The 12,789-nt window shown below is 39.5% G+C and overlaps 2 protein-coding genes across 2 annotated transcripts in view; one reads left to right on the forward strand and one right to left on the reverse strand.

Annotated features, from left to right (window-relative positions):
* Nucleotides 1–12,166, forward strand: part of Ddr (discoidin domain-containing receptor 2) — a 95,077-nt gene extending 82,911 nt beyond the window's left edge. The window contains exons 15-17 of the mRNA XM_070289045.1: nucleotides 10,380–10,542; nucleotides 11,586–11,735; nucleotides 11,795–12,166. Coding sequence (XP_070145146.1) covers nucleotides 10,380–10,542; nucleotides 11,586–11,735; nucleotides 11,795–11,959 — 478 coding nt within the window. The 3' untranslated portion in view covers nucleotides 11,960–12,166. The remainder of the gene's footprint in view (nucleotides 1–10,379; nucleotides 10,543–11,585; nucleotides 11,736–11,794) is intronic.
* On the reverse strand, nucleotides 427–1,528 carry LOC108082757 (arylalkylamine N-acetyltransferase-like 2). Its single transcript, XM_017178274.3, has one exon. The coding sequence runs from the start codon at nucleotides 1,495–1,497 to the stop codon at nucleotides 835–837; it is 663 nt and encodes a 220-aa protein (XP_017033763.1). The 5' UTR covers nucleotides 1,498–1,528; the 3' UTR covers nucleotides 427–834.
* Nucleotides 12,167–12,789: the final 623 nt, after the last annotated feature.

A 12,789-nucleotide genomic window follows, 5' to 3' on the forward strand; every position in this document is an offset into this window, starting at 1 on the left:
GAAGCAGCAACAGTTCGTGAGTTCATAATAAAACTTTTACTATGACAGTAAAATTTTAATGAAATCACTGCAAAAGCTGAAAATACAAAAAAATAAACCAACCCAGTGGGTTCAAGAGACCCAACACTGTCGGGAAAAGGGGTCTGGGGGGATGGGGACACGGTCTGTTGAGAACTTTCATGTTGTCTCTGTTGTTTTTTCGTACGTGCAAAGTGGAAAATCTGCTACAGGAGATGACAAGAGTGAAATGAAAACAAAAACAGCATGAAACAGAGAAATTGCCTAACTAGATTGTTTGTTGAGGCCATTTATTACCCATTTCAAAGGTTTATTTTCCGAATATGAGAGCAAAATCGGCTAATTGCAATGACCGAAAAGGAGACGATGGTTTTAAAACTAAATATAATAGAAATATAAACACTTGACTATGGCTTTCATGCTTGTTATTATTTACAAATTTTGACGGCACTGCAATAAAATGCATTGTAATACAAGTATTTTCAAATTATCTTATCTGTTTTTGTAGATTTTTATTACTACCTGCTGATAATTGTATAACCATTGGTCAAGAGTTACAATAAAAATGGCAATAAAGAGATAAAACTAACTTACTGATAGAAACTAACACAATATTTATTTTTCTTTTCCAAAACAATGGCAAGAAATCTAAAATTTTAATTATTTATACAGTTACGTTTTTGGCCTCGTCAGAACTTTAAAAGCTCACCTCCAAAATATCGAATAAAAAAATTTGTATTATCCTCCTCGAATGGCTTATATTGAACTAGTTACACTACTCAGATTGGGATCTAGTTTCCCATGAGATATCCCAGCTCACAATTTAATGGCCATGACTCGAGCCTTTGTGTGCGGAGCTGCCGGCGTAAAAATCGGACGTCCACTATCGTCCTTGTAGTCGGCGTAGACCAGAGAGTGGACACACTCCATTCCCAGGGACTCTTTCTGGCGGGCGGAATAGAAGCTCGTGCAGTAGGCCACCATAACAGGAAATCCTTTGGAGCGGCCCACGTCCATCAGCCGGCTGGCAAGCCGGGAGCCCAAGCCTCTTCCTCTCATCGAAGCATCCACACTGGTAATGTGAGAGTAGAGGAGCTTGGAGATGCCGTAGCGCTTGAAAAGATCAGCTTCGCGCTCGATCTTGGAGAGCATAAGACAAATGCGGCCCCAGGTATTTTTTTCCATAACCTCCGCCTCCTGACGATGCTTCTCAATATCTTCAGGGAACTGGGCTCCAGCGAGAACTAAGCCTACCAATCGACCACCGTTGTCCTCGTCAAGGGCCACCAAGCAGGTGCCTTGGGCGATCATTGAAAGGTGATACTCGTCGTTCTCCTTCTCGTTCTGCAGGTGCATCGCCTCCCCACTGGATTGGCACAGAGGCTCTGAGGTAAAAAAGTCATCCGTCATGAATGCTTTCACTCTTGGATAATCGTCCTTGGTCATGATGCGTATGGTAACATTGTCCTGGGATGACATGATGGACTGATATTTAGCACTGTTTCTTTTGGCTGCCTAACGAAAACTTCCGAGACTACCTCAGCGACTTGGCTTTTATATTAGTTCCTTATCAGCTTCCTATAAAATACTGCTTACACGGTCAGCAATAATATTCGTAACAGAATTGAACGATTTTAAAAGTACCTTCTTATCTGCCTAAACTAGAGGCAAATAATACAAATATTAAACTAGTGTCTTATCAACACGGTTATTTCATGAATGAAGTGGCAGAAATAAAGTCATCCAGAAAATAAAGTGTATACACTAATAGGAAAAATACAAAGTTAAAAGAAAAATATCATTTTCGAACATTTTATACCCTTTAAATAATTTCTGAAAGTGGCTTAGAGCTAAAAGTCCTAAACAATTTTAATGAGATTAAAAATTCACCTCCACACATAGAGAAAAAGGTCTTAAAAACTATTATAAATATATATAAAAACCAAAAATAACCTAGTTTAAATTTTCAAACATAGAAAACAATAGAACAAATACTTTGTTATGAAAAATTCTGGAAAATCTTTGTTCCCTTTTGGACACACCTACATTCAAAGGGTGGATTTTTTCAATGCGTTAATTAAAACATCCCCAAGGATCTTGGAACTAATTGCTGAATCCGGCCCTTTGGCAGTTTCCACTGATTGTGAATGTTATAAATAAATAAATGAAAAGGCAACCAGAAAACCAAACCAAAGTCAACGTCAGGCTCAGCGACATGCATAAATTATAAGAAAGTGTTTCCCAGTTTGGCTTCTTTTTTTCATTGTAAAAAATGCTGAGCGTTAAAATTGCTTAAAAGAATAAAGGAAATTGGTGGCCAACGCACTAATTCAATAATTTATGCACATTTTAAATGCATGAAAGCACTGGCCAGAAAGTAAAGGATTCTGAAAAAACAAAACAAAAAATACAGTCCCCTAACGTTAAGCAAGATTATAAAAACACTATACTAATGCCAAATAATTTATTAGAATTCTGGAAACATATTTATGATGATATGAGAATGACGCTCATTAAGTTAGATCGCAGTTCTCATAATTATAAAAAATATCTATCAAAATAAAAATGCATTAATTAGATTCCCAAACGTATAGTTGTCAGTATATGTTTATGCCTTCGACTGTACATTTGGAATTTCATTAAAATCCAAGTATGTATATTCGCCACAGGATCCTCATAAATATTTACGCGGCCTAAAAGGGCCAATGTGAGAAAAGTGAGGCTGGCAGCCGGGAACAGACGCACTTTTGACCGCCTCGATGTGCGTTTCAAATTGAGCGGATTAAGTTTAATTACAATTTTTCGGTGATTCCTGGAGTGGGTAACACACACACACACACATACACATATGCAGCCCTCACAAAGGACTCCCTGGCACTCGGCGGACGTGTGGGTGGGTGCAATGCATTTGTAAGGGTTGTTCCTTTGTCCCCTTTTCGGCGCGCGTAAATGAAAAGTAAACCTTTATGCAACGCTGCGGGCGGCATGCAATTTGCCAACGAGCCCGACGTACCCATTCAAGCCGCCCAGCCACCCGAACTACCCAAACCCACAGACACCCAGCCACCCAACCACCCCAAAGGGCCCAAACAAAAAATTCGTTGCGCACACGTGTTCAATGTGCAGCGCACGCCATGTCCTAGCAGCTCCTGTTGCGCCCCAGCGAAATGCTTATAATTGGATTTAGTTGTCGTTAAGTTTGGACTTGCTTATTGTTCGGCTCCGCAATATGCTAGCCGTCAGAAGACACAGTCCTTCTGTGTATTTTGATGTGGTTTTTAATGGCACGGCTCACTAAATCAAATATTCCCCCGCAAGAGCTTTCGTGTGAGGAGGAGTCAAGGGTGTTAGGGTGGTGCTCTTGGTTAATTAAATTTACTGGGGTGCTGCTGAATGCTAAGGACTCAACCACGATCATAATGAATAGCAGACAAAATATGAGAGGCGGGCCACAGTAATATATGAATGTTTTATTACTGCAAAATCAAATATTAAATGCTAGGATTTAAAAGCAAATGTATTTAATATGTGTACGAAAAATGATGTTTATTTTAATTAATTTTAATTTAGAGCAATTTTTAGATGCACTTTAATTATTTTTTTAATAAGGAAAATGGCGAAACGGACTTACCTTAACCCTAAACAAATGTTTGGGGTTTCGAGAGGCTTGTAAAAAAAGCCTAGTATTTTTTAAATAGTGTAATTACTCATGATAATTTTAAAACATTTTTTAAATTAAACTAATCGAAAACAAACCCCACCAAAATAGTTAAAGACACAGCTTGAATTTTCTGAAGATTATAGCTGCTGTGGTTGGGTTGCCATAATTACTTTTCAATGAGTGAGAAATCTACAAAACAAACAGCAACGCATTTGGAAATTACAATTAGTTAAATTTTTGCCAAGAACAAAAAGCATTGCCTCGTTTTCGATGCAGCAGATTAACGTTCAAATGGCCAACGCAATTAGAGGGATAAAATTGCCAAATACTATGTGTGAATGTCTAATTGCGTGTGCGTGGAGACAGGTCTCGCGATGGCCAAATCACATCGTTAGCGTATGGTCAATAGCTTCTAGTATGTAGTAACAATTTAATTAATTTCATAAAAAAAAAAAAAGACACATAAGTTTGGCAAATATTTATTTGGCAAAAAAAAAGGAGGCTTAAATCAACAAACGAAATTAGTCACTTTATCAAAACATTATTTTTCAAGCATTTAGTTGTTGATTTTTTGTAAAGTAATTATAACAAAAATAGTAAATAAACTGTCTCTCTCTCTCTCATTTCGTTTGTTTTTGATTATTTTTTGCAAAACTAATTAAATAAACTATGAAAATGATATTTTGAAAGGGTTAAGTGCTCTTTTATAACTTGAATACTACAGATTGATTCAATGCCAGACTGATGGAATAATCAACTTAATTAATTATTTAAACTTTTAAAATTATTTTAATAATTTAATGACTTTAATAAACTCCAGGATTTTGAGAATAAAAGTACACAACAAAATATCTTGTTTTTTAATTAAAACTTCAAAAAGACATCACGCTTTTCACTTTGTCATTCGCCTTAATGTCAATAATCGATATTGATTTAACTATTTGAAAATCTTTAACTATAAATATGCAAAATATATAACGAACGGAAATACAATTTATTAAACCTTGTTTGTTTATGGCATATTATGGTCATTATTTTAATATCCACAAACCCATTTACACGCCTAGAGACAACGAGCACAAAGGCGACCGCCTCCCATTTTCAATCAATTGTCATTTGCATAAAATCAGCATTAAAATGGCGGCAACCTCCAGCCATTTTGCCGACCTCCCCTGTAGAAATTTTAATTAAAAACCTGCCAGCTACAACGGAAAAAATTGCAACCGAACATGCACAACATTTTTTCTCATACGGCGACATGTAAAAACGGGTGCGGCCATCAGTATTGAGCTAAAAGCGAAAGTCACTAAATTTCAGAATGGAAAGCCAGCGAAACGGCACGTGGCAATAACTTTTCCAACGAGAAGTACTTGAAAAAGCGCATAAATTAAGTGCATAAAATTTGCCAGTGCCGAGGAGGGGATTTATGCAGGTTGCAGTTAGCCACAACACTTGCAGGTGAAAGCGGTTGAAGTGAAAGCGATCAAGATGGCCGACGCCATCGATTTGCATAAATGCAAATTGTATTATTTTTTGTGAGCAGAAATGAAAGCTTCAGGCGGCAAGGTCCTCACTTAACATGCGAAACAGATGCACTAATGAAGTAACTAGAAGGCGGGTCATCCAAGAGTAGGCGAGTTCCCAAGACGATTAAGATTATATCGAAAGTTACGCGCCTATCCAATTTTATGTTTGCTTTCGCAAAGGGGTATTTTGGATAGGAATTTCCTAAGTAACAGGCAGAAGAAAGCGATTCGGCAAACTAAGTAAACATATCCTTTAGTAGAAGCAACAGTTTCTTAATCTTATTCTATTCTATTTGTAGGGAGTCCCGATTGATAGCAAAGTTTGATGAAACCAACAGCACAAGCAACCTGCTGCTTGACTCTTGACAGAAACTATCTGCTTCGGATTTGGCATTCAGTCCTATCTTGAATTCCTCATACTTATTATAAATACATTACTTGATTTCCTGGTTACCTAAACTGAATCATAAGACTTAATTCAGATGCATTACTTGAGAATTCACTTAAGGATTAACCAGGCTTAGTAATGTTACGAATCAAATTGAACATTCCATTCAGATGCTTATGGCAAACTTTAATTCCAATTTCCATCCATCCCAGGGTGGCCTGTTACCGGAGTGCATTCGCCAAAGTCAATCAATACGTTTTGATATAGCAACTACTTCCGCCTGGTTGAACATTATTTCCTGCTCCGATAGCCCAAGAGAATTTCAGACGGTCCAACAGTGTCATGGCAACGTCAGCAGCAGCGCCCTAGGGGGAGCTCAAGCTGGAGCAGTTCTCTGCTTTGCGGATGCTGGATACTGATGCCGATACCGATGCCGATGCTGGGGCATTGCCATTTTATTTGCACGCGTCGCGATGTTAGGGGTTAAAATGCATGCACAGCAGCCAGCGGCCTCCTGCGCCGCCCCCTTAATTTGACCTTTATTGGCGATGGCAGCAGCAAACAGCAGCCGTTACGTTCCACCTGATCACATTTCAAATGGCTTGACTCCGGCCCCACAGCCATTGCCGCCCCTAGTGACATCGTTTTACCCTCGTTTCATTTTTGCATGCGTTGACATGTGAAATTGTTGCGCAAGTCTCCGGGCGATATTTGCCACTGTTTGCCGTCTTTTTCTCCCCTCCCCCTGCAGTAGGAGGTGTTGATGTTTTAATTAATGGCCATATGTCAACTGCATTCGTATAGGTTAAATGCCTGCCAATCTCCAGAGAAATTAAGATGACTGCGTGCAAGTTGAGGTTAAAACAAATCGACAAGGACTCTTAAATAAAAATGTATATTAATATTACCTGTACCCTCTTGGCAAGTCCTTTTGTGGGATTAAAACATTTGTAAGTATTTAAAAATACTTAATTTAAATTTACTCTCGCATCAGAAAAAAGTATGCACTATATAGATTTACGAGACCGTCATCAATAGAAGCCCCAAATCAAATAGACATTTCAGACGAAAAGAGAGAGAGGAATAAGGTATAATCAATCGCAAATGGCCAAGTCAAACAATAAACCATAAATGAGAAACCAGGCCATCATAACCTTTGACCGAGAAGTCGACCGTCAAGAGGGAACACAATGGATCGGGTGTGAGCTTCCGAGCAAACGTTCATCGTAATCATTAGCATACATTTACGGTCTTGACCCTCAAGTGCTTACCCAATGGCCCATTATGTGCTTTAGTTGGTGGTTGGTCTTCTTTTGTCAATGGTCTATGGGGTCTCAACTCTCTCTCTCTCTGTTTGGGTCACTCCCAATGGCCTTGCCCCCTTTACCCCACTCGCTTTGTCCCGGCAAATGATAATAGTTGTTGTTGGCTCCGTAGCAGAAGGGTCACACTAGTGCCTGATACAGTCCGAGAGATAAGAAGTCAGGTTTTATAGCTTAGTATCCGAAATGCTGGTTGCCCTTTCTTTGGACACCAAATTAGCCTGCTAAAAAAACACTTAACACTTAAATATTTGGCATTACTAAAATATTATATCATAAAGACAGGCTTTAAAAATTAAAGTTTCTATTAAGTTCCACCGAATACGTAATCTGAATAGTTTCCACTTCCTTCAAAACCAAAAGGGTTATCCTTTAGTTAGGGTATAAAAGGATGTAAACATCTACTCCACATGTATTGTCGCTGTTTCGCGCTGAATGTCCGTCCTTCATTTATTGGTCCATTCATTCAAGCGTTTCAATTGTGCGGAAAGTGTGACACACGCGATGTCCATGTCCTTATCCCGGTCCAATTTCACATTTCGCTCGCCCGGGCGTCTGGTCGTAAGCTCATAAGCTCGTTTCGGACTCGTCCTGCTGCATTTCCTACTCATAGTTTCAGTATGGTTTCCGTATCTTTTCTTGCCATTTTTTCCTCTCCTTTTTTTTCAATTTAACATCCGGTTGTGTGGCTACAACATGTCCATTATGTTGATGAAGTCCTTTGACAATACTGTGGGACAGCGGAAAGCCTGGGCAGGGGGGTCGTATAATAACCAGAGTTTGGCTGGTCGTAATCTGCGGACGTTGATGGTGACGATGCCACAGCAAGGACAGTTTGTTTTGGGTTTTTTCTGTGAGAGTAAGGTACTTTAGCCCGAATTCGCTTTCACCACAAACTGGATATGGTTGTATTAAGTGGTCAGCGAGCTTCAAATGTGGTTAATGTTGTTGCCAACTGCATGAAGACTAAACATATTGCTTAGTACAGTTATTTTGCAATGGGTTTTTTGTTTTGTCCAGTGTTTTTTCTACTGATTTTTCTAAGCTAATCAACCCTTATTGAAAAAATATCCTGGCAACATTCGTTTGTCTAACCCCTTTGAGGCCTCTTCCTTAATCTGCCTTTACCCTTAATGAAACTGGAGTTTAATTGTTTGTATTCTTAGCTTATTGAACGCAGTCGCTCGATTTATTGACCATTGGCCACTTCAGATGGATGCACTTAATGTCTGTGGCGTGTCCTTAATGGCTATTTGCTGAGTCGGTTCTGTCGCTTTAATTAACCCGCTTAAAGCCTTCGGAAAGTGGCCAGCACGTTGTGGCGATTTATAAGCGCGGCCAAGAGAGAGGGAGAGCCGAGCACAAAAACAAATACGCAAAAGCCCTCCACTCGGCCTTGCTCCTTCGCTTTATTTATTTCTGTCGCATGAAGGAGGTCGTCCTGTGGCGGGCGAGAGGGGAGGACAACTAAAAACCCATAACTATATGTTTTAGTGACACATTTTAAAAGTGCCCCGCAAGTTGGTGGAAATTTATTGTTATTGCGTTTTGTACGCGTACTTTCTCTTTTCCGCGTTCTCTCTTTACTCTTTGCAGTGTTATTTTTTTCCAGGACACTGTGTTGTGCATTTGTGTTAACCCAATATGCTTGTAATTGTTAACTTGGTGGGAATACAACAATATATAAGTCCAAAGCAGCAATACTATACATACTTTCAGAACAATGAACTGAAATATTATACTGTTTTTGACATAAACAAAGTGCTGGCAACGAAAAGGAGGACCAACGAAAGTTTAGGAAATCGATATTAATGTTCTATTTACTTTTGGGTAATATTTTAAAGATATGTTTAATATATAATGGACTTCCACTGATGAGACACTCAACTATGGCTGTATTTTCCAGATTCTCCTTGCTTTTCAATCGAAAATCTTAAAGACAGCGAGATGTGCGAACAAGTGGCAGGGGGATGGGCTTGGGTTTCTCACTTTAGTATCCAGACAGAAGGAGAAAGCCTCGACACGTGTCGGCGTCACTGTCAATGGATGTCAAAAGCACAAGAATGGAAATCCTAGCCAATCCATAAACAACCAAGACAAGCCTACTTAACTACTCACTCAGTGAGCGACCCTCAATCCAAGTTTCCTGTGGCAAGAGCTCCATGCCCGCCCTCATCGCATGCTAGTTGAAAATTAAACCTTTCACTCAGGCTCGGCCCACTCGCAAACTGTTGCCACGTCGTGGTGGTAATCGAAATCTATAACGCACCGAAACCAGAAACAGTTGTCTACTGCGGGGTTGCAACTCGCCGCCTGTCCGCACCCCCCTGTTTCTTTGCCCCTGCTGACTTTTGGTTTGCGATTTGGGCTAAACGCATTACATGTCGAGACGGCGACGTCGCACACAGCACTTGAAGCTTACATTTTATTTGTAATATGACAGGACCTCATATCCTTTTTCAATATTGAGAGGCAGGAAATTATGCACGTCAGACCTGTCTGCTTATGTGTAATGCCCCTTTGCGGGTCGCGTTCAGCTCACGACTTGTGGGTTCATTTGGGCGTGGGGTGCATGATGTATATCCTGGTTGAATCCAGAGGCTTAGCCCCCGGCCACATACATATATCCCCCGCCGACCAGCCATTTTCATTTGTTTACTTACCCAGTCTTGCTCTTTCTGTGCATACTTCAATGCCCCTCCCCTTAATGAGTTTGTCAGATGGCCAGTTGTTCCGAAAGCTGACCGATATCAACAAACTTCTCCCCTGTCGATTTCCGGATCAGTAAGATGATGTCAATGCCATTCAAAGTGATTTTTCACATCATTCTGGGAACGTGATTCGAGTTGAATTATAGACGGAATGCTAAAGATATGGCTATAAAATTGAAATCCATTGGAAAGTATCGAAAAGATTTATAGATATTTGACTCTAAGAACGATAAATACATCGATATATCGATATTCTCGATATACGATGGTGCGCGATGAGCACTATTTCGATTAATTTATATTTAAAATTCTGTTTAAATTATGTCATTTAAAAACACAATACATTTTTATATATTTTTGGCTAAAAATAATCTTTTAAGGACTAAATATTATATTGTTAGTTTGCCAGAGACATATAAAATATGTAATAATTTGAAACTCTGTTCAAATTTTATTCCGAAACCACAGGCACTCCTGTGAACAGTTGAGTAATCTGAGGTAGGGGTAAATCCTCGGGCTGCTTCATTTGAAATGCATGGGACGACCAACAGGGACAACGGCGGCGAGGCAATCTACTTGGGTCTGCAAGGGAGCATATCCTGATTTCTCTGGCTCCGTGTGTTCCTGGGGGTTATTTGGCTTTTTGGCCTGCGGAAGTGTTTGTTTATTTCATTTCTGGTATTTTTAATTGAATTTTCAATGCTTACGTTCGCTCAAAGCCCTCTTGGCTCTCAACTCCTTTTTTTTTTACAGAAGCTGCATTATTGGCCCAGAGCTGAGCGTCAAAGTTTGCTCCATCGGAACTGTGATAAACCGGTCGGCATATGCATCGGACTATTGCCAACTGGAGGGCACGACCGGCAGGCAGACCCAACCGATGCCCATTCGCTGGATGGCCTGGGAGAGTGTGCTAATGGTAACGTATCTGTTTTAACCCTAAGACTTAGTTTCACTCTTAAAATTGAGATTTTTTTGTTGGGTTTGATGTCAATAACCCAATTAACTATAATAACAAGTTTAAAATCTACAAAATGACAATAACAAAATGCTTGTATCTCTTTGAAAGTGCACTCAGTGTCGATTTGTGATATGTGCTGTTTTCGCACCCACATAATACAAAGCAAAAGTTGGTTTAACAAAGAGCGAAAAGAGCCAAAAACCGAGTAAAATATTTTATAAATCCCAGAGCGAAAACCGCACTAAATAAATTAATTAAGTACATGAAACCCGAGAGGGAAACTCTGGGCAGGCATCGGAAAACAAACTGAACGGCATGAACTATATACACATTTTCATGAAGAGCCTTGTGCCAGCACACATATATATATATATATTCCAGATACGGGTATGACAGACAGAGAAAAACCAACGGTGGTATACGGAGAAATCTAGAATAGGTTTGACTGCCTGGTTTGGCAGTTTGTTTCATTGCTGCTTTTCGAGGCTTTCCCTGCCTTTGGGGCAAAATAAACGAGCGAACGACAACACAGTAGCTACTCTTGGCGTGGGGTGGGGATAGGGCTGGGAATATGGCTGGGGGAGCCGGCTAAAAGGGAAAAAGAACGGGGTGCGGGATAGGGTGCGTATATTAAAAAGCGCAAAAGTTACGTTAGAGGATATTTGTACACATGAATAGGTTTTTTGTGCACAGGAACCGCATAATCCTTAAGCCAAAAAGCATGTAAACAAAATCAAAAGGCCTTTGGCAGTGAGAGGATTTCTTTATTTAGAAGGGCGGAAGGCGCGACTTGAGGCGTATTTATGGATGGGGTTAACCATACGTATAAACAACATTTTATCCTTAACAGGGATCAAAATACTTACACAAACCATTAAGTCAAAGATATCCGGAAGATATCAAGTATGGGTCACCGATCCTTAGAGTGGGATCTTGACCATATCCTGCACCTTTTAAATTACTTTAATATATTTTATCTAAAATATATATATATTCTACAGGGAAAGTTTACAACAAAGTCAGATGTGTGGTCCTTTGCCGTGGCCCTGTGGGAGATATTGACGTTCGCCAGGGAGCAGCCGTACGAGCATATGACGGACGAGAACGTTATAGAAAATATCGGGCACATCTACCAGGACGATGCAATGCATGTAAGTCGAGGCCAATTTATGACCAATGACCAGCGTAGACTTATGGCTTCATTTTCCAGGAACTCTTGCCCATGCCCCTCAACTGTCCGCGGGAAATCTACGATCTCATGTGCGAGTGCTGGCAGCGCAACGAGTCGAGCAGACCCAATTTCCGGGAGATACATTTGTTTCTGCAGCGCAAGAACCTAGGATTTAAGCCACAGAATCAGACACTGATGTATTAAGCGATTGATCTTAACTCGATTTTATCTCATAATCATAAATATTTGAAAAGTTCTTTGCTAATTTAATGCATTTAAGTGGAATATGCATTTAAAATAAATTGTTAGAATACAAGCTAAGCTGTGGCCAGCCGTAGTAGATATACCCTAGGCCAAAGAACGAACTTTTCATACACTTATTCCATTTTAAGCTGTAAGAGTCGAAGACTAAAGGAAGGAATTTGTCGCCAAACATAGCGCTGAGTTCTGGAAACTGCTTTACATATTAAGGAATATTTTTTTAACATTTTTTTTAGTTATCATCCTATCATCCATGATTTTCATCATCATCATTATGGGTTAAGAAGCCCGCTTAAAATACTGATATAGGGTATTTCTGGTAAAGAACAGGTAAAGCTTAATCTTAGTCCTACTGTAAGAATCTAGGTAAAGGCTTTTGAGACAATTCGATGGAATTAAAAGATAAACTGTACATAATTCGAAAGGTATCAATTAGATGATCAGCATAAGTAATCTTATTAGACTCCATATGGTATTGTGAATTCTATTAAATAGAATATAAAATCGAATCGGAAATGAGAACATTGACATATGTGTGTACCTATCGCTCCTCCACCTGAACGCTATCTATGTAATCATTTATGCTTAAATGTTTAAATGTCTATTACGAGATGAATCTATATTTATATGAAACGAGGTCCATCTGCCGCCCCTGCCCCCTTTCCACAGAGGCACTCTATATCAACTCAAAATTAAATTTTGGCCATGTATCGCGATGGAACCGCAGCATACATACAAAAAGAGTTTAAACATGCGTATAATTTTGACAATAA

Source organism: Drosophila kikkawai, chromosome 2L (genome assembly GCF_030179895.1).
Source record: "Drosophila kikkawai strain 14028-0561.14 chromosome 2L, DkikHiC1v2, whole genome shotgun sequence".
Lineage (NCBI taxonomy): Eukaryota > Metazoa > Arthropoda > Insecta > Diptera > Drosophilidae > Drosophila > Drosophila kikkawai.